Source organism: Sorex araneus, chromosome 2 (genome assembly GCF_027595985.1).
Source record: "Sorex araneus isolate mSorAra2 chromosome 2, mSorAra2.pri, whole genome shotgun sequence".
Classification (NCBI taxonomy): Eukaryota; Metazoa; Chordata; class Mammalia; order Eulipotyphla; family Soricidae; genus Sorex; species Sorex araneus.
Window position 1 is genome coordinate 365,520,626 of NC_073303.1, and position 21,300 is coordinate 365,541,925.

The window sequence follows — 21,300 nt, forward strand, 5'->3', positions numbered from 1 at the left end:
GTGCTATCGCTCCAGCCCCGAAGCTGACCTTTTGAGCTTTCTCTCCAACCCTGAAATTCTACCTGTCCAAAGGCAACATAGCTGAGGGGTGGGGATGCCAGGGATCAAGCCTGGGGCCTCCTGTTTGGGAGACCTACACTCTGCCACCAAGCTACAACCCTGATGCCCTGAAAGTTCCGCTTGGGTCTACTTCCGGGGTCACACCATGGATTGATGCTCAGGGGTCGCTCCTCGTGGTGCTCCAGGGACCATGCAGTGGTGGGAATTGAACTTGGGCCTCCGCATGCAAAGCATATGCCCCAGCCCCTTGAGCTGCCTTCCCCGAGTCTAACATGTTTATATCTGATATATGCTTTGGGGGGGTCACACCTAGCACTGCTCAGAAACTACTCCTGTCTCTGTGCTCGGAGGTGACTTCTGGCTATGGTTGGGGATTCATGGGGGAAGGGGGGGCGGGTATGCCAGCGATTGAACCTGGAGCTTCCTGAACACACAGCACAAACTCAATCTCTCTGCTCTCTATTAAGTTTGGAAATGAAATAGTTTTATGTAGAGAAAGATGAGGGAGAGGGACAGATGTTCTGTAGCGAACACAGGCTTCTTCAGAGGGAAGAAGAGGAGAGTACATGTCTCAGGTCTTTATGCATTGACTGATTTCGGCTTTGGCTTTCTGGGCCACACCTGGAGATGCTCAGGGCTGACTCCTGGCTCTGCACTCAGGAATTACTCCTGGCGGTGCTCAGGGGACCCTCTGGGAAGTCGGGGATCGAACCTGGGTCAATCACATGCAAGGCACATGCCCAACTTTTTTTTTTTTTTTTGGCTTTTTGGGTCACACCCGGCGATGCTCAGGGGTTACTCCTGGCTCTGCACTCAGAAATTACTCCTGGTTGTGCTTGGGGGACCATATGGGATGCTGGGGATTGAAGCACAATGGGTTGGCCGCGTGCAAGGCAGATGCCCTACCCACTGCGCTATCACTGCAGCCCCCAGATCTTAATACGTCATTTTTAAGGAAGCAGACAGCAGTTCTGAAGAGAAGTCTGCTAACTGTGCCTATTGAGAGCACCCGAACTGTAAACGGGGGGAGAGGGGTTGGGGGGGTGGGCGCGCACTTGTGCATGTCTTTTCCCAGCTCCTCAAGTTCTGTCTGTGCCCCGGAAGAGTTGCTACTCCTCCAAGAAGAACGGGCGTAGGTGCCATGCCGCCTTACCTGTGCCGAGTAGCCATTGAAGAAGGAGTACCAGAAGTGCACGAGGGTGAAGGCAAAGTTCTTATAGAAGAAGTAGCGGAGGAACTTGCACATCCGGATGTAGGACCAGCGCCCGTGCACCAGCAGCAGCCTCTGCAGGTAGCGGAACTGGGCGAAGGAGTAGTCGCTCGACATGACGGCCTGCATGCCCTCCTGCCCGCTGATCCCGACCCCAATGTGCGCAGCTGTGGACGAAGGGGAAGACACTGAGACTCTTTTTTTCTAAATACATACACAACTTTTAATTTTATGGATTTTGGCTTTTTTTGGGTCACACCCAGGGATGTTCAGGGGTTACTCCTGGCTGTGCACTCAGGAATTACTCCTGGCTGTGCACGGAGGGACTATATTGGATGCTGGGGTTCCAACCTGGGTCGGCCACGGGTAAGGCAAACACCCTCCTCGCTGTGCTATCACTCCGGCCCGACACTTAGACTCTTACACCTCCTTGAAGGTCATCAGCAAGTTGATGAGTGTGTTTCCCCAACAAACCATCACCACCGTCAACAGCAGAGACAGCCACAGGCTGATCACTCTGAGCGATGGCGCTCACCGGCGCCCCCTGCAGGGAACCCCTATGCAGCACTCAGCTGGGCCTCCATAAATGTCTGTAAAAGCTCTCAGGTGGGTGGTGGATTCTAGTGGATGATCTGCCAGCAACTAACCTCTCCCTCCCACCCACGGGGTGAGTCCTGGGCACCCATGTGTACTCTCTGTGTCCCGACCTTCCCGGACAGAGCCGAGTCAGCCACCGGCCGATCTGTGATCTGGGCTGATAGCTCGCGCTGGCTCTGCCCCTCTGCCCGTGTCCAGTGGCGAGTCTGGTTGCACGGCTTCTGTGCAGATTGGTCTCTTTGTGAAACGGGCCCCGCTGTCTGCCCCCATTTGGAAGCCTCTGGAAATTGGAGCTAAGTGCTCCTTCTTCGGGCATCTCTGCGGGAGGGTTCCCAGCTCTTCTCGTAGTGTCTGAAAGCTGAGGGACCATGCAAAGGCTTCTGGGATGGAAAGTCCTTTTGAAGTCCCTCCAAGGCAGAAAATCCTCTGGGCATGGGCGTTAGAGACTCAGCCTGACTCTTCAGTTCCTCCTGAGTGCTCCTGATGACCAGTGCCTGGACTAACACTGCTGCTTCCTGAACTATACCTCAACGCACAGATGACCTAAGCATTCCAAATACTTCAAGGCATTTGGAATTAGAACTGGCTATGTCTGTGGATGCAATTTTAACATGGCAACTTAATTTCCCTCCCTGTTTTTGCGTCACACGTAGCAGTGCTCAGGGTTTATAATTCAGGGACCACCCCTGGTGAGGCTTAAGGGGCCCTGTGGGGTGTGCTGGGATTGACCCTGGGTTGGCTGTGAGCCAGGCATGCACCCTACCCACTGTACTCTCTCTCCGGCCCCTAATGGGTAAACTCTGGAGGTGTGGGTCAGTAGATTCTTCCTGAGGGGCACCAAGGTGTCTAGAGAGAGACAGTCGCTGGGTTCCTGGCAGCAACGGGTCCTGTGCCAGCCTCTCGCCCAGGGCGTGTCTCTTGGGCTGCAGGGGAAATATTTGCATCTTTTCAGTATAAACTTACTATATTTGAAGACCTTAAGCTGAATTAATTGTTCTCAAGCACTTGTAATCAAAGGACTTCTAACTAGATGCCATTCAATTTTCAGACTGTGATTTTGGAGAGGGTGGTGGGGATAGAACCCAGGGCCTCACACATGTAAGGCAGGGACTAGATGGCTGAGCTTCATCCAGTCTGCTCAAAGGTTCAGTTATGGCCACCAAGACTCAAAGGTTCAGTTATGGACACTAAGACTTTTTTTTTCTTTTTGGGTCATACCCAGCAATGCTCAAGGGTAACTCCTGGCTCTGCACTCAGAAATTACTCCTGGCAGTGCCTGGGGGACCATATGAGGTGCCAGGGATCAAACCCGGGTTGGCCGCATGCAAGGAAAATGCCCTACCTGCTGTGCTATCGCTCCAGTCCCATGGCCACTAAGACTTTAAGATACCGAATTTGGGGGCCAGGGAAACAGCTCAATGGGCCGGAGCACTTGCTTTGCATTTGGGGACCCAGGATCAAGTCCTGGTACCACAGGGTACCACAAGAAGTAACTCCTGAACCCCTGGAGTAGCCTATCAGTATAGCTGGATATGGAATTATAATCTGGCTAGGTTTGTGGATGCAATTTTAACATGTCAACTCTCCCAAAAACTAAAGGAAAAAGATACGTGTGTGTGTGTGTGTGTGTGTGTGTGTGTGTGTGTGTAGGAGATGGGATACAAGATGGACAAAAATGAGAGGCAGCACAACTTTGTGTTTCTACACCACACCCACAGTCTCAGGGCTCGCTCCTGGCTCTGTGCTCAGGGGTCACTCCTGGCCATGTTTGGGGAATAAGATGCGATGTGGGGGACTGAACCCCACGCAAGGCCATTCTCTCCAGCACAATTCTATCCGTTCGTTCATTAGTCCTCAGCCACACATTTTCTCTGAAAGAATTAGGAACTTCACTTATAACTTAGGAATCATGAAGTCCGAGAGCAACTTCAGGAAAAATACGAAGCCAACTAGAGCCCATGACTGTCTGGGCCCCAAGACCTCCCCGTTCTCCCACTCAGTGGGGCTTCCGAGCAAATGAAAGCAGCTTTCAAACTCGGGCCCCAGCTGCAGGGCACAAGGCCTGGAAATCCCAAGCCTAAGGCAGTGGCCTCTCCCAACCTGTGTTTTCCATCGCACCTCACAGCTCTGACAGACAGGTGCAACGGTGCCATATTCAATACCAACGAGCTTCTGTCAAAACATCCACCTCGATGTGAGGACCAACGGAGTCTCCAAGCTGCTCTTCCCTCCAAAGCCCTGTCTGCCTTCTTCCCTGAACAGTCACAGAGGGAGATGCTGTGGAACAACCCCCTCCCCCCCAGCTCAGGTTCTGTTTTTTTTTTTTCTTTTTGGGTCACACCTGGCTCTGCACTCAGGAATTAACCCTGGTGGTGCTCAGGGGACTATATGGGATGCTGGGAATCGAACCCGGGTTGGCCACATGCAAGGCAAACGCCCTACCCGCTGTGCTATCACTCCAGCCCCTCCAGCTCAGGCTCTGGCTGTCCAGCAGCCTCTTTCTGAGCAGACCCAGGACACTGGGGCCAACACACACAGCCCAGCCCACAGGCAGTCAGGCCACTGAACGGGTGCACTGAAATGGCCACACAGCCCCAGACCCCACTCGAAGCCTGCATCGGTGCAGTTCCAAATGCCTACAGGGCAGCTGGGTCCTTCCCTGCCCCTTAGCAAGCCCCCCTGCCTCCTTCTCACCTCTCGGGCTGCTTATTCACTCGCAGGGTCTTAGACCAAGGATGACGCAGACCCCAAACCTCAGAGGCATCGTCAGGAGGCACCCTGCGAGGAGGCCAGGGCGGCCCTGTGAGTCCTGGAAGCCTGGGCAGGACGGGCACAGACTTAGCAGCTGCGGTGTTGGCCTCCTCGGCGAGCGTCCTTCAGCCTCGCCATGTCTGCGCACTGGCACCTGTCCTGGAGACCTGGCCACGGCCCAGCAGCCCAGCGGTGCCCAGGCTCTCTCCAGCTGGGGTCTGGAGGTCGGAGAGTGCTAGTCTAGACTGCCCTGCCACACGTGGAAAGTTACCAGGTGAGCAGCTCTCTGTGAGCATTTAAGTTTCATTCTTTTTCATAAACAACAAATTCTGTGCGTCCAGGCAACCAAGAGAGACGATGCCTTTGATAGAGCTCGAATTAAACCTCTAACTTCTGGGGCCAGAGAGACGGAACACGAGTGAAGGCGCTCGCCTTGGAGCAGATCGCTCTGGTTTGATCCCTGGAACCCCACATGGTCCCCTGGACACCACCAGGAGTGACCCTGAGCCCAGAGCCAGGAGTAGGCCCTGCGCATCACTGGGTGTGGCCCTAAACCCTCCAAAACAAACAGATGAACAGACAAATACAAACCCCAAGAACAAAACCAAAAAAAAAAACAAACAAAAAAAACAAAACCCAAATCTTCTAACTTCCAAGAAGATAGTAGAATTTCATTGACTTGGGCCGTAAATCGATATTTCCTACAGTATATCCCTATAAAGTACCTATCATGTCACAGAGATGGACAAAATACTTCAAACAACTTAGGAAAAAACAATTGCAATCAGGTTATTTGACCTCCTGCCATTCTCTGTGCCCAGGGGAATAAATACCCAGTTGCAAGCCCAGGTCACCCGAACAGATGGCAAATCTGAAAAGAACCCCCACCTCACCCCCAACATCTAGAAGTCCACATCACTGTATCACTGTCATCCTGTTGCTCATCGGTTTGCTCGAGCGGGCACCAGTAATGTCTCCATTGTGAGACTTGTTACTGTTTTTGGGATATCGAATACGCCATGGGTAGCGTGCCAGGCTCTGCCATGTGGGCGAGATACTTTCAGTAGATTGCCGGGCTCTCCGAGAAGTCCACATCAAAACAGAATAACAACAGGCTTACTCTTCAAGCCCCTTGAACACATATTATGCTTGCTTGGCTCTATGTCTCTCTTCGCTTGCTTGCTCCATCAAGTTCCTGTTCCCTCTTGAACACACAATCCTTTCCTCTCCCCATGCTCACTCTAAGTTCCATTCAATAAAAACTATCTTGATTTATTAAAAAAAAACAATAGTGTGTATGTAGGGGGAGAGAGAGATTAAAGGGCTGAATACATGATTTGGATGTGTGAGGTCTGGGTTTGACCCCCGAACCAGCCACACGGTCTCCCAAGCACGGCTGGGGAGAGCTGCTGAGAGCCGAGCCAGGTGACCCTTGAGCACGGCTGGCTGTGGCCCCCAAGCCAAGTAAACAAGGAAAAATTCATGCTTCGTTCCCTTTGGGCGCACTAGGTCAATGGGACATGGAGGGAAATTTACTAGGGCTGGTGCAGAAAGAAAACAGGTTGAACTGTGAGCCGGAGGAGCAAGAAGGCAAAAGCGGTGAGAACAAACCGGAGTGGTGACAGACGCAGGTTAGAGGAGAGGACACTCATCAGACAGCAGACTTGAGTTGAAGCAGATAAAGTTGGAACATTCTTAGCAGATATCAAGGAGGAGAGGAGGAGGAGGAGGAGGAAGTGACTCTAAGAAAAGAAAGACACGCATGAGTTACGAGGGGCTAAATTAAGGCTTAGTCATACACAACGCCTGGCAGCCACCCAACGCCACAGACCTGTGTGGGCACGTGGAGTCGAGCAATAGTTATCCAGAAGCTGGACGTGACATCAGAGAACATTTCCATGTGCTCAGGGAGAAAACGGAACCTGAGCTCGAGGTGACCTAATGGCTGGCAGAAGGCTGGGGATGAGTACTCAGGTTGTGTGCGTTTGGGCCTTTGCAGCACGATAAACTTCCTTACGGGAAGTAACTCGGGGACACGCAGCAAGGACCAGGATTCAGGTCTGTAGACAAGGGCTGGGCTCCTCGTGCTTTCGCACCAGTGTAGGGCATTTCCGCATGAGGCACCTCAGTCCTTTCTGTTTGTGGGTCCTGAGTGGGAGTCTTCCAGCCAGCAATGCGGAGACCAGGGGAAGCTACTCTCTGCCGCCTGATGTGTCACTCTGACCTCATACGTGAGCACTTTCCCCCATGCTCACGGCCCATCAGATCTACAGAGGCAAGAGGCAAGGCCTAGACATAAGTATTTAGGTGAGGAGGAATAATATTCTCAAATACTGGAGGGAATCCATCAAGTTATGTCAAGCTTAGCAAAACGTTTTTTTTTTTTTTCAACAGTTAAACTGGGGTGAAGGCTCAAAGGGCTGGAGTGCGAGCTTTGCTCGCAGGAACCCTGACTCCATAACCAGGCACCCCACATCCTCAGCACTGCCAGGAAGAGCCTTCAAGCCAACACCACCAGGCCCACACCCCGCCCCCAACAAAACCCTGAACCAACCCCTAAACCCCAAACATTCATTAAATAGTAGGAATTTGCTAAACCCAAAAGAAATACGGGAGGAGAAATAGCTGGAGAGAAAGAGAAAGAAACGCCCAGATGTGTAAAAAGATGAACTGGACGGGGATCAGCTCACCTGTCTGGGACGGGCTTCCCTGGGGCACCCACTCTCCCAGGCTGAGGGCGCCTTGAGGGTCTGGGGGCGCCTTGAGCATCCTACAAGGGGTCCCCAGGGGCTTCCCCCGGCTGAGTGCGTGGGTGAAACCTGACCTTTAGGCAAACCCTAAGCAGTGAATTGTGGGGGGAGGGCCCCTCCCCCCACCGCGACTCCCGGTGTCCGTGCGCTTGCGCCAACTCACTTTTGATCATGTTGACGTCGTTGGCGCCGTCGCCGATGGCCAGCGTGATGGCCTTCTTGTAGCGCTTCACCAGGTCCACCACCATGGCCTTCTGCTTGGGCGTGACGCGGCAGCAGATGACGGCGCTGCACTCGCACGCCAGGTCCACGAAGTTGCGCTGCCGCTGCTCCTTCCGCAGCTCCAGCCGCCGCTTGCTCTGCGTCCGCAGCCGCCGCTCCTCCTCCGTCCTCGGGAACTTCAGCTTCAGGATCTTACTCCTCTTCGTCTTCTTCTCGTGCAGAATCTCATTCTGTAAAGAGAGGGAGAGAGAGATGCTCAGCACCGAGGGGCCCAGGCCCCCGGGCCCTGGCATCCTTCTCTGGTGCGAAGCAGGGAGGAGGCGGCCGAGCGGGGCACAGCCTAGTTGATGAGGAAGATTCAGACAAGTGGCCAGTGGGTCGACAGTATAGCGGGCAGGAGCTTGCGTCACATGTGGTCCAGCCAGGTTTGACCCCTGGCACTCCACGGGGGTCTCCTGAGCTCCACCAGCAGAGATCCCTGAACCCATTAGCTGGAAGCGAAGCCCTGGGTGTGGCCCAAAAGGAGAGTGAGAGAGAGATAGGGAAGAAAGAGAGTGAGAGAGAGAGAGATGGAGGGAGGTAGGAAGGGGGAGATGGAGAGAGAGAAGAGAGAGAGAGAGAGAGGAGAGGGAGGGGGAGAGAGAAAGGGAGAGGGATGGAGGGATGGAGAGAGAGGAGAGAGAGAAAGAAGAGGGGGAAAGAGAGAAGAGGGAGAGAGGGAGAGAAAAGAGAGAGAGATTCAGATATACAGAAATGAACCAGGAAGGAAGGAGATTTAAATCATTCATAGCAAAGCTAGGCATAACCTACAACTGGAATAGCACACATTATTCTTTTTTTGGAGGGGCCACACCCAGCAGTGATCAGGGTTTACTCCTAGCTCTGCACTTGTGGATCAGTCCCAATGGGCTCAGGGGACGACAGGAATGCTGGGGATGGAACCCAGGTCGGTCGTGTGCAAGGCAAGCACCCTATTGGCTATACTATTGCCCTGGCCGCTAGAGTATAATATCATGTCTGAAATTTTGGAAGTCAGCTGCCCGTTGCTGGGCTCAGAGGGTTTTTAGGGTGGGAGTCCTGTGGGATCCACCTAAAGTCAGTTCACAATGGGCTGCTTTGTTCTGCATCAGAGGCACAGACATACGATACGCACCAGCCATGAGCCCGTGATGATCAAGGCTCGGTTTCCCCCAGGCGGGAAGAAAGGTTCTTGTGCCGCAGGGAGAAACTTTGCATAGACGCCACCTCTGTTCCTCTGGTTCTCCATCCTGGTGTGAATCAGGGCACTGGGGAAGCAAATGTGAGTTCTTGAAGGACAGGAGCAGAGCCAAGCCCTGACGGACTGTGACATACTTGTGGGCACCCGGTCTCTTTAGGAAGTGGAGTGACAAATTCTCCTCCCTCCCTCCCTCCCTCCCTCCCTCCCTCCCTCCCTCCCTCCCTCCCTCCCTCCCTCCCTCCTTCCTTCCTTCCTTCCTTCCTTCCTTCCTTCCTTCCTTCCTTCCTTCCTTCCTTCCTTCCCTCCTCTCTACTTTCTTCCTCCCTTCCTCCCTTCCTCCCTCCCTCCCTTCCTCCCTCCCTCCCTCCCTCCCTCCCTCCCTCCCTCCCTCCCTCCTTCCTTCCTTCCTTCCTTCCTTCCTTCCTTCCTTCCTTCCTTCCTTTCCTTCTTTCTTTCTCTCCCTCCCTCCTTTGTGTTTTTGGTCCACACTCACTGGTACTTGGGGGCCATGCACTGCTGGGAACCCACAAGTTCACACGCCCAGCCCGCCCACCTCTCTCCAGCCCAATGATTCTATCTTTCCTCTTTCTGAGGAATCATCATGCCGTTTCCCACAGAACTGCAGCATTTTCCATTTCTACCAACAAGGGTTTCAATTTGTTCCATATCGTTCCCCACCCTTGGTACATTCTGGGTTTACTGGTTTTGTTCTTGTAATCCTAAATGAACGAGAGATGCTAGCTTTCTGAAGTTGATATTAAGGCCTGATATATGCTGATTAGCCTTTGTATACCCTCGTCAGAAGAATGCTGAAGTCCTTAACCCATTTTTTAATCCGGTGATTTACTAATCTTTTTGTTGTTACTATGATGCAAGATAATTTTTATTGAACAAAACTTGCCTGCAAAGATGTGAGAGGAGAGAAAAACAAGAAATCCATGTTCACGAGAAAACACATACTTTCCAGTAGGAGAAACAGCAAGCCAAGAGACACAGAGACAGGCAGGCGAGATAGCATGTCCCAGGGAGACTCTCTCAGCCTCAAGTAGCCCACTACAGAGGACGTTCTAGGTGTTTCAGAGGTTGCCAGAAATAGCTAACGGGAGCCGGTGGGAAATACGCTCACCAGCAATTGAGTGCAGGCGACGCATAATAAATAGTAGCGTATTGTAAACAGGGCAGAGGAAAGAGGCTCACACCACACCAAGGTCCAGCTACTTTTGTAGAATTCTCAGCACTGTGATCAACAAGTTATCGGGAAGTCCACATTTAATGCATTCATGTGCTTGGAGAACGAGTCATGGAATGTTGGAGTGGGAGGTGACCTTAGATTATCTTATCCAAGCTCTCTGTGCTATGAACAAGGAAATCGAGCTTGGGATGGGGGGTAGGGGAAGGAGAGAGGGGGGAGAGGGAGAGAGAGGGAAGAGAGAGGGGAGAGAGGGGGAAGGAGGGGGTTAAAGGGGGAGAGAGAGAGAAAGAGAGAGAATGAATGTGATTTGCCTGGAGCAAGCTGACAGTGGGATGGAGACTCAGGCTCTCAGCTCTGTCCGCTCTCATGATACACACAGACCCATTATTCTTCCTCCTGAGGAGCAGGTTTCTCCACCTCGGCCAGGTTGCTCTTTGACGAGTGTGCCTGGCTCTGGCATTGTAGGATCTTTCCCCACTGGCACCTGTAGTACCACTACCTGCACCGCCGCCCACCTCCCCCTGGACCACCACGCTGTCTCTAGACTTTGCCAGTGTCCCTGAAGGCTCAACTCGATCTCACTGAGAACCACTGCACTCGGGAGCCAGTTTCTACCATTATTATTCCACATGCAGTCTCTTTTTTTACAAGTTGAAAACAAGGCGTGACCTCAGGGTAAACAAGAAGGAGAGAAATGATAGCTTTCTACTCAAGGAGTTTTATAGAAACAGTCTGCAGAAATCTCCTAGAAAGCTGAATTAAGTAAACTCAGCTGGGAGCAGCTACATAAACTTGAGCTACTTGCACAAGTTTTATCTTCTCATTTAGCTCATTCCTGACTCGGAACCCTTTCAAGAGAGAAACTAGAAATCTATTAAGGTCTTGGACAGAAGAGAAATAAAGCCATGTGGTGATTAATCAAGTCATTTGAAGCCATGACACATCTTAAGTTGACTTTTTTTTTTCTTTTTGGGTTACACCTGGCGATGCTCAGGGGTTACTCCTGGCTCTGCACTCAGGAATAACTCCTGGCAGTGCTCAGAGGGCCATATGGGATGCTGGGAATTGAACGCGGGTCGGCCACGTGCAAGGCAAATGCCCTACCCGCTGTACTGTTGCTCCAGCCCCTTAAGTTGACATTTTAGTACTTATCTGCTTATTGCAATTTTTTAAAACCCGAGAGCACCAAGACGTATGCTTTACACACTGCTGTTCCTGCAGAGATGATCGGACGTGGTTAGGCTCCTGATTTTGTCTAATTTAGCAGAGTGCTCAAGACTCCAGAAAGACTCACAAAAGCTCAAGTGTCATCATTAGAAAGAAGATGCAGAAGCCCCATCTCCTCCCTCCCCAGATGATATGCCAGGGTGTCCCCCTAGCAGCTAAACCTGGCCTCCGGACAGCCTGAGGGAGTGGCCACAGGTTCAGGCTTGAGGAATAAACAGAACAAGCCACATACAAGCAGGACCCTTGTCCTCCTCACCAAGATGGGGCATTCTGCTCCACACCCCAGCTCTGCTCCACTCCGATTCAGGGATGGAGAGTGTTGCAGGCTCCGTGCTGAGGGTTCACTCCGGGAGGGGCTCAGAGAACTATCTGGAATGCCAGGGATGGAGTCTGCGCTGGCAGGCGCCTTACCTCCTATACTACTTCTCTGGACCCCTCTTTTTTTTTTTTTGGCTTTTTGGGTCACACCTGGCGATGCATAGGGGTTACTCCTGGCTCTGCACTCAGGAATTACCCCTGGCGGTGCTCAGGGGACCATATGGGATGCTGGGATTCGAACTCGGGTTGGCCGCGTGCAAGGCAAACGCCCTGCCCACTGTGCTATCGCTCCAGCCCTGGACCCCTCTTTCTAAAAGTAAAATTCCTAGGAAAGGCACCCCATGAAGGAAATTCCTATTCATCCTTTACAGAGGTCTCAAGCTACTGCTCTCTCTGTGTGGCCCTGTGGGGAACAGAGACGCACCCTGAAAAGGCAAAGAGTAACCCCAGTTTCCAATAGGGTCAAGCTGAACCCAGCACTTAGCGCGGCCTGTCATTCTCTCATTTAATTTCCACTCATAGGAACTTTGGCAAGTGACAGGCAGCACCGAGGTGACTCCTTTTCTCTGCTGACACAGGGTCTTGCATTTGTAAGTGCGAGAAGTCTCACCGGAAGCCCCCAACTCACTTTATGTCTTCCCCGTAGCAGATGGTGGTGTCTTCGTTCAAGAGCTCACAAGCAAATCCTATATTCTCAGCAGTTTCTATAACAGAAACAGAAAGTTTAGTGGGTTTTCAATAGATGAACTGAAAATGACTTTGTTGACTAGTCTCTGTAGCATTCTAACCTATGCCCAGCAAATGGACAAGTCTTGGGGGGGGGACGGAAGGGACAGGGGTTCCTGCTGGATGACAGCCCCCCGAGTCACAAGACTGACCACAGTCAGGAACTTCCCACACAGAATCAGTTCTGCTCTAAGGGCGTTTCTGGAAGGAGGGGGTCAGGATGGAATGGAATAACAGAGGAGCTTTTCTTAGGCAAGTGTTTCTGTTCTAAAGAGACGGAGAGTGTCTGCACAGGAAGCTAAGTCGGAGGTCATTTTGGGCAAGGGAAACTGAGGCTGTGAATGGTTGGGAACTAACAGGCATTCTCTCCGACACCAGAAATTACCCTTCTTGTCTCCAGTAAGCACCCAGATCTTAATGTCCGCTTTTGCAAGCTTTGAAATGGTTTCTGGGACTCCATCCTGTAGCTTGTCTTCAATAGCTGTTGCCCCCAGGAGCTGGAATGCACAGTAAAGAGAAAGGAATTAGCACATAAGCCACAAAGGTCCTGCGGCATTAGCTAGCGGTAGTCTGCTAATATACAGAGAATCCATTTACACTCCACTTGGTGTTCTACCAGGGCTCATGACTGGCATTAACAGCAAAGGCCGCCGTGTTGCATGTTCAGTGTAAACCGAAAGAGCCGACAGCTTTCTTCTTAACACGTTGATGCCACTGCTGCATCCGTGTTAATTAAACCACATCCAAGTGTAAACCCCTGGTGGTACTTGCCAGATTAATGTACTGCAGCAACTTACCAAGACAAAAATGCAAGTACAAAATCAAGGACGCTGCAAAGACTCTGTTGTATATGTTGCTTTATCTTATTTTGGTTTTGGGGCCACACCTGGCTGTGCCTGGAGGTTGTGTGGTCAGGAGTGACTCCTGGTTGGTGCCAGAGAGGCCCTTTCCAGTGCTGGGGATCGAATCAGGGTGAGCCGCATGCAAGGCACGCATCTTAACTCTTCATCTCTCTTTAGCCCTATATGCTACTTTATAAGGATAGAAGCAAATCCAGCTTATGAAAGGTCAGACCAACTATTTACTGAACATTCCCCATTTAATTTAACTCTATAAACAGTAAGTACATAACTTTTAGAAAATGCTGTTTACTGGGGGCTGGAGAAATAGACAGCAGGTAGGGCATTTGCCTTGCACACTGCTGACATGGGTTCGATTCCCGCATACCATATGGTCCCCTGAGCACTGCCAGGAGTAATTCCTGAGTGCATGAGCCAGGAGTAACCCCTGTGCATCGCTGGGTGTGGTCCCAAAAAGCAAAATAATAATTATAAAATTAAAAAAAAAGGAAAATGCTGTTTACAAATGGTACGTCTCTTGTTATTAGAGTTTTCAAACTATGGCCTGAGTAATTCTCACCATGCTTATAAGCATACGCTGGTTTGTTACTGTATAAAAATCACAATGAATTTTAATAAGCAATATAAAAATAGCAGCATCAGACGAGCGTCTCTTAGAATGTTTCCCATCTTTGTGTACCTCATAATGGCAGCTTCCATTCTGCTTTCTGAACAAAGGAAATTCAAATGACCTCGACTCTCTGTGCCAATTCCGAGTGCCAAAGTTAAGATTATTTTTTTTTTTTTTGCTTTTTGGGTCACACCCAGCAACACATGGGGGTTATTCCTGGCTCTGCACTCAGGAATTACCCCTGGCGGTGCTCAGGAGACCATGTGGGATGCTGGGAATCGAACCCGGGTCGGCCGCGTGTAAGGCAAACGCCCTACCCGCTGTGCTATTGCACCAGCCCCAGTTAAGATGATCTTTCGGGCAAAACTGTTACAGAACGTAACGAAGCTTCCGATTCTCTTCAGACAAGCAAGGAGACAGCAGTGAAAGTGAAGACTCACTATTAAGTCCTTCTCAATCTCCTCGTACACTCGATCCAGAGCCTCATCGCGGTTCATGGTGGCCACACTGGCAGCCATGAACTTTTTATTCCATTCTTCATATTCCTTCTCTTCTATTTCCTTGTAGCAAAGGCACAGCGTTCTCAAAGTCTCACTGGCAAAGACCTGATTTAAAAGACACAGCATCCACATAAAGAGTTAATTTTACTGGACTCCAGATGTCCTCTTACTATCAGACAATAGACACTGAAAGATGATGGATTGGGGACAATTTTATTTTGTTTGGCTAAGTGTTCTCTGTCTCCTATGGCCATACCGGTGCCTGCCATATGAAAGGGGAAACACACTTTTCATTCTAAATCAAATTTCTAGAATGAGGAAAGCCCTTTTTTTCCATAATGACTAAGGAAACAACGGAAGGAGGAGCTGCAAGGTGGCAGGGGTGACAACGTTGGAAGTTGCTCTCACAGACTGTCTTACAAGCCCCTTGAACCAGGAACTCTCAGCCAACCGTTCACTGTCACTGTCATCCCGTTGCTTATCGATTTGTTCGATCGGGCACCAGTAACGTCTCTCATTGTGAGACTTATTGTTACTGTGTTTGGCATATCCAATACGCCTGGGTAGCTTGCCAGGCTCTGCCATGTGGGCGAGATACTCTCGGTAGCTTGCTGGGCTCCCCGAGAGGGGCGGAGGAATCAAACACGGGTCGGCCGCGTGAAAGGCGAATGCCCTTCCGCTGTTGGGCATTGGTGGTTCAGTGGTAGAATTCTCGCCTGCCACACGGGAGGCCCGGGTTCGATTCCCGGCCAATGCAACAGAAACCAGCCAACCATTATTCCCTCAAAACAAATTCTGAAATCCATGAATTACTAGTAAAGAAATATTTTAATTAAAAAGACGATTTGAACAACTGAATCATAGTGACCGGGTTTAAGCCTGTGGAGCATGGTGACAGACACTGGTGCAGATAAGACCCGACCTTGCAAAGCAGCTCAGAAGCAAAGCCTGCAAGAGGGAGTGTCTGGGCAAAGCTGGCAAGAACAGGGTGCCAGCCAGCAGCGGGTGTTCGGCCTTGAGCCTCACTCGACCTCCTAGTCACATGAGCCCGAGACATGGAAACTGCTACTTACGCTTAGCAAGTTATCCTAACTGCAGCATCTAGCATCGACTGGGATTGGACCGGGGCATAGCAGAGAAGGAGCGGTGAGAGGCCAATAATGCTGAGCTTCCTGTGATTGGACTTTCTTGTAAGCCGAGACCCTCTATGAAATGTGTGTGTATTTGGCAATAAAGTGAACAGCCATCAGCTGCTCCCAGAGGGTGTTTCTCTGTGAGTCCGTCATCCTTCACCCACATCTGTCTAGACCCGGTGCGCAATGTGTCCGGGTGCTGTTGGGACAAAACTGTTCCCCAACATAAGCCATTTCGAAGAGCTTCAATAAGAACCAGGAAGGATGTTTATTACTTCCCATTCTCCTTGGCCAGCCAACATGGCGCAATGCCGTATTCCATGGAGCGTTCTGCCTGGATTTGGTTAGTCTGCCCCTGTTCACAAACTCCTGATCTGTGAGTCATGACCTCAAGTCACCGTCTCACTCAGCACTCACAGAACATATATCAGGCCTATTTCTGAAGGGCCTGGGGCTAGCCCCAAATCTCAGACCCTTACAGGAAAGAGAAGAAATACCCACCTAAATATTGATAACTATGTGAGATGCTCTCCCTTGCCTTTGTAGTAGGAACGCAATCTAGCATCTTTCCTTTTCACAGGGGTGATGAATGATCCCTCGAATCATCACCCCGGCCCCCACTCAACATGCAAAGGATTAGAACTGGAACACAGGTCTGATGGATATCACCTATGAATTTTGCTGTTGTCACTGTATAAAGCCAGAGTGACATGAGGACTGGTAACAAGGCAACTCCAAAAGAGTGAGCCTCAGCGTTCTGGAGAATCATAATGTCACCGAAACAAGCACACAGGCCCAAGATAACAAATTTGAAATAACGAAGACCAAACTCATTCTCTACCAAGGCAACAAAACTCAGTCACCCAACACAATGCTATGCCTCGCCTCATCATGAAAGAATGATTTCTGTCCTTCCCACTGGCAGTTGGTGGGGTCCTTGGGGGGGCACAGAGACAGAGATCACAGTTCAGTACGATTAAGAATCTTGCTCAAGGTCACTGGAAAAGAGAACAGCAGTTCTCTTGGGCCAGTCTGGCAGGCACCTTGTATCATCAATTTGGAAACAAAAGAGACCTCTGTGGTTTTTCCTCTAAGGGCAAGAGGAACCAGAATCCTGATTCTGGCGGGCCAGAATCAGGTCTGGTCCTGATTCCACATCTGCACTCCTTCCACACGGCAACAGCAAGGCAAAGGAAGGGGCAACAGTTCAATACGTCTTTCACGTGAGCACTCAAGAGTCCCAGAAAACACGTTAGAATCTGCAGCATAGAGAGCAGGCGTGAGACTTACATCAAGGGCTTCCTGTGTCTCTTGTTTGGTCGGGCTCATTGGATGCAGCCGTTCATAGATGACGGTGTCGGCACCTTTGCAGTACAGCCTGACGTTGCCTTCGGGGGTTCTTACTAGCAGCAAGGGGAAGAGAAGCCAACAGTAAAATTACCTTTGGTTGTTTGATAGGAAACTCTACTTATGAAGTTAATGGGAAGTGTTGCTGTACTTCTCACTCCCTGTTGTGTGAAGTCATTGCTTCTCCTGGGGCAAGGTTGCTCTCAAGAGAGCCGATATCTGTATACAGTGTGGGAGTGAAAGATGAAGGTTCCCTCGTCCAGCTCAGCTTCCCAGAGCCTTGCTTACCTTTCAGCTCATGTTTACTGATGCCCTACTGGACGCAACCTTCTATGCTTGTTAGATTCTTCCATGAAGACTTCAGAGTGTTCATACCAGTGACTTCAGCATACACATGTATAACATTTGCTGCTTCTACTGCTAACACAATTCCATATGACGACTTTCTTGGAGCAGTATCTTAATTATAGAAAGCTCCTCACAGCTAACTAAATTTTAAGTTCTCCAATGCATGATAAACCTAGACCAGGGCTCAGAACATGCAAAGCACTCAGTGAAGAGTGTCTCTTTAGAATTAAGAAGACAGGAAAAGGTGCATATTTTTATTGGCTAAAAACTCAGTTTCATTGTGGGGAAATCAAGCGGACACCACCAAACTGAGAACGTCTGGCTAGCCTCAGTGGTGAGCAGGTTTCTCAGATGTGGCACGCTGGGAAGGAGCTGGTGTCAGGTGTGTACTTTCCTGCCACACAGAGAGAATGCAAGCTTGAAGAACTGACAGTCCAAAAATGTCAACCCAATATTGAAAAATAGATAGCAGAAGACTGATATCCATGGCCAGGGAAAACAGGGGCTAGGAGGACTGGTCAATGGTTGGAATCAACCACAAGTGTGAGTGGGGCAGGGGGTAGGTAAGATAGAGAAGGGATCGGTGTGACAAGAATAGTTGGAAATGATCAAGCTGGGCAAAAACTGAGTGTTAAACTGAGCATTGAAAGTAAAGGAATATACCTGATAACCTTCCAGTATCTGTATTAGAGAGAGAGAGAGAGAGAGGGAGGGAGGGAGTGAGGGAGAGAGAAGAGGGAGAGAGAGAGATGATGGGAGGGAAAGTGGGGACACTGGTCACTGGTGCTGGGAGATGTACACTGTGGAGGGCTACATGTTGGAACACTGTATGACTGAAACCTAATCATGAACAGCTTTGTAAAGGTCTATCTCACAGTGAGTTAATTAAAAAAAAAAAAAGTCAACCCAAAAATCAAGAACAAGAAGGAGCTGGAGCAATAGCACAGCAGGTAGGGCATTTGTCTTGCACATAGCCAACCCGGGTTCGATTCCCAGAATCCCATATGGTCCCCTGGGCACTGCCAGGGGTAATTCCTGAGTGCAGAGCCAGGAGTAACCCCTGAACATCGCCAGGTGACCCAAACAGCAAAAAAAAAAAAAAAAGTAAAACAATAAAGGAGCTGTTTGAGACAACATTTGATCCAAGTAATGATCACCGCAGGCAGCTAGTGACCCTGGGCTGGGTCTTGAACCACGAAAAGAAGCAGAAGAGACAAGTCCTGTACCATCAGCACATGCTCTCTAGCCCGGACAGTAACACTGTATCCCATCAACTCTTCTCACTTGGACCAACACAGTGTGAATGAATTCTATCTGAGTGTCAGTGTCCTGTGGAAATGGCTCAGAAAAGCTTAATTTGAGTCTAACGGAAACTACGGCGAAGGCCAGCAGTTGGCTCATAACAGATGAAAATACTGGAGCTCTTCAAAAACATTCTGCAGTTTTCTGTAGGTTTGAAATTATGGCTCATCCCACACTCCACATCAGGATGCCATCACTGGTTTCACAGAGTGACATGCATCTGGACGGGGGAAATGTTTTCATTCCTCAAGACAGCCTTGCTTTTCTCGGTACTGCCCTCATCCTCTCTCCTCTGATACCACAGACGGGCAGTTGCGCTTGCAGGGGCTCTCAGAGAATATGTTTAGGTCCCCCCCCAACTGCTGCTCCTCCTCCAGGTTTCAGTGAGGGTCACCCCTTTGGCCTGCCAGATTCAGAATACACAGCCAGGATCCCTTCAGCTCATGGATATCACGCAGAAGACAGGTTTGGATAAATCAGAGGAAATATTCCCGGGGACAAGGGGTTCGATCACTGATTGCTTTCTTCTCCTGATGCTAGACACATTAACCCAGCATGCAATGGTCGGCCTGTTGTGAGATCTACCCAGCATGCACCAGGAGGCCTGATATGAGATTTACCCAGCATGCACAGGGTGACCTGGTGTGAGATTTATTCAGCACGTACAGGGCAGCCTGACATGAGTTAACTCAGCATGCACAGGGCAGCCTGTTGTGAAATTTACCCAGCATGCATGCGGAGACCCGGTGTGAGATCTACTCAGCATGCACAGGGAGGCCTGATATGAGATTTTCCCAGCATGCACGGGGTAGCCTGGTGTGAGATTTGCCCAGCATGCCCTGGGAGGTCTGGCATGAGTGATCCCAGGCTGTGGGCAACCTACCAATGATGGACATGCGCTTCCGGTCACTGTTGAAGTCTAGAAGGGCCAGCACATTGTAGGTTCTCTCCGTGCCCATCTCACTGATGGTGATGGTGTTCTGGGTCCTGGAGAGGAAGGTGAAGCCGAAATTCCTGGCAGCGTTGACCAGCGCCCCTTCGTCAGGGGAGGCAGCCTGGTAGTTGAGCTGACCTGATTCCCAAACGGGAGAGAAAACGTGAGAGGCCTGAAGGCAGGGAGGCACATATCCAGGGTGGGGCTATCTTGCCAAGTCCAACAACCACCTCCCGGAAAGCAAGCCGGTCCATCTGAGGGGAATGCCAGTATGAACACTTTTCCGACTTCAAACTTTTCTCATGACAAAGCGCATTATTAAGGGAAGGTTGGGGAAAAAGACGCGCAAAAACAAAAACAACAAGCTCATAATCACATCATCCAAAAGAAAAACACTGCCAGGCTGGATTCCTTCCTGGCCCCTTCAGAGTCCCTAGTTCACCGGAAGGAAGATCATACAGGGGTTGAGGCTCTTGCTTTCACCCCCCTGCATTGCCTGTGGTTTTCCGAGAATGGTCACAGTCTCACCTCAGTCCAGAGCCAGGAGTAGCCCCTGACCACTGTCAGGTGTGGCCTAACCCCAACAACAACAACAACGATGACAAAACCTCGAAGGAAAAAAAGTCTCTCTCTTGCTCTATACTGACTACTCGCTTCTGGACTCCTGGTGGTACCAGGGACCTGTGGAGCTGAGGGTCCCGCCCAAGACCCCCCCCCACCGATCATGCTCTCCAGCCCCTGGAATTTCACTATACACGGATAATTTTAACATTATATTTTGAGTGACGTTGAGTAACATCTTGAGAAAAGTTGCCATAGGTATCAATTCCCCCTAAGTATTATTTTCATGAATGTCAACAGTTGTTATTTTCACCTCTAGGCACTCTATTGGCAAAAAATTTTGCTCTCAGAAATAACACTGTAGTGACCAGTGTACATTTATAAAGCTTTCTTTTTTCTTACTTTATCAAGTTACCATTGGTTTACCATTTTATGGCATTTCAGGGGTTTGACCTCACATTGATCCCTCATTATTTTTTAGGCCAAAGCTGCTGCTCAGGGATTAATCCTGACTCGGTGCTCGGAGAGGAAGGGGGTGCCCCGGATTGAGCCTGGGCAGCCGTGTGCAAGGCCTGCCCACTGTCCGACTGCTCCAACCCGGCCTCACAGTTCTATAAGCACCGCTACTCACCACTCCCACAGAAGTCTTGGCGGCATCTTACTCCCCAAGAGACTCCACAATTCATCCCTCCTACCTGCACCCCCGCTGCCCTTCCCTCTGAGAACCCCCACATCTAGGAGTTGACCCCTGAGTGCTCCAGTGGCAGCTTCCTCGCTGTGAAAACAGTGAGCTGAGGGATCCTGATCACTTTTAGGTCTATTGGCACAAAGTACTCGTTTGTTTTCCAAAAAGGCTGTGTCCACTTAGCTTCCTCTTAGGAGGGTGCGCTTACTTCACCGTGGCCATATTCTAATGCTTATTTATCTATTTAATTTTGTTTTGTTTTATGTTTTTTTTTTGGCTTCTAGGGTCACACCTGGCGATGCTCAGGGGTTACTCCTAACTGCACTCAGGAATCACGTCTGGCATTGTTTGGGGGACCATATGGGGTGTGGGAGATTGAACCTGGGTCAGCCGCATGCAAGGCAAACACCTTGCCTGCTCACTATTGCTCCAGCCCCTCTACTTCATTTTGGGGCTTCCCAACTGGTGCTCAGAAGGCCCAAGGGCCCATCCCAGTGTTCGCACCTGCAGTCCAGAGCTTGGGTCCAAGGATGCGGTGCTGCTAGAACTTACCTGAACGCCCCCTGGGGGCCCCAGAGCTGCATGCAACAGTGCCTGGGACAATGTGATGCCAGGAATTGAACCTGTGTTGGCCACTTGCACATACAAGGCATGTGCTCAAACTCTTGGGCCCTCTTTTGGGTCATGTCCGATTGTTCTCAGTGCTTACTCTGTGCCCAGGGATCACTCCCAGAAGTCCCTGGGGGAC

The 21,300-nt window shown here is 50.5% G+C and overlaps 1 protein-coding gene and 1 non-coding gene across 2 annotated transcripts in view; one reads left to right on the forward strand and one right to left on the reverse strand.

Annotated features, from left to right (window-relative positions):
• ATP8B1 (ATPase phospholipid transporting 8B1) overlaps positions 1-21,300 on the reverse strand; it is a 109,632-nt gene that overhangs the window by 9,872 nt on the left and 78,460 nt on the right. The window contains exons 16-23 of the mRNA XM_004601707.2: positions 19,256-19,444; positions 16,666-16,778; positions 14,183-14,347; positions 12,658-12,769; positions 12,175-12,250; positions 8,744-8,876; positions 7,532-7,820; positions 1,214-1,437 (exon numbers count right to left, since the gene is read on the reverse strand). Coding sequence (XP_004601764.1) covers positions 1,214-1,437; positions 7,532-7,820; positions 8,744-8,876; positions 12,175-12,250; positions 12,658-12,769; positions 14,183-14,347; positions 16,666-16,778; positions 19,256-19,444 — 1,301 coding nt within the window. The remainder of the gene's footprint in view (positions 1-1,213; positions 1,438-7,531; positions 7,821-8,743; positions 8,877-12,174; positions 12,251-12,657; positions 12,770-14,182; positions 14,348-16,665; positions 16,779-19,255; positions 19,445-21,300) is intronic.
• On the forward strand, positions 14,929-14,999 carry TRNAG-GCC (transfer RNA glycine (anticodon GCC)). Its single transcript has one exon. It is a non-coding gene; the product is annotated as a tRNA-Gly (tRNA).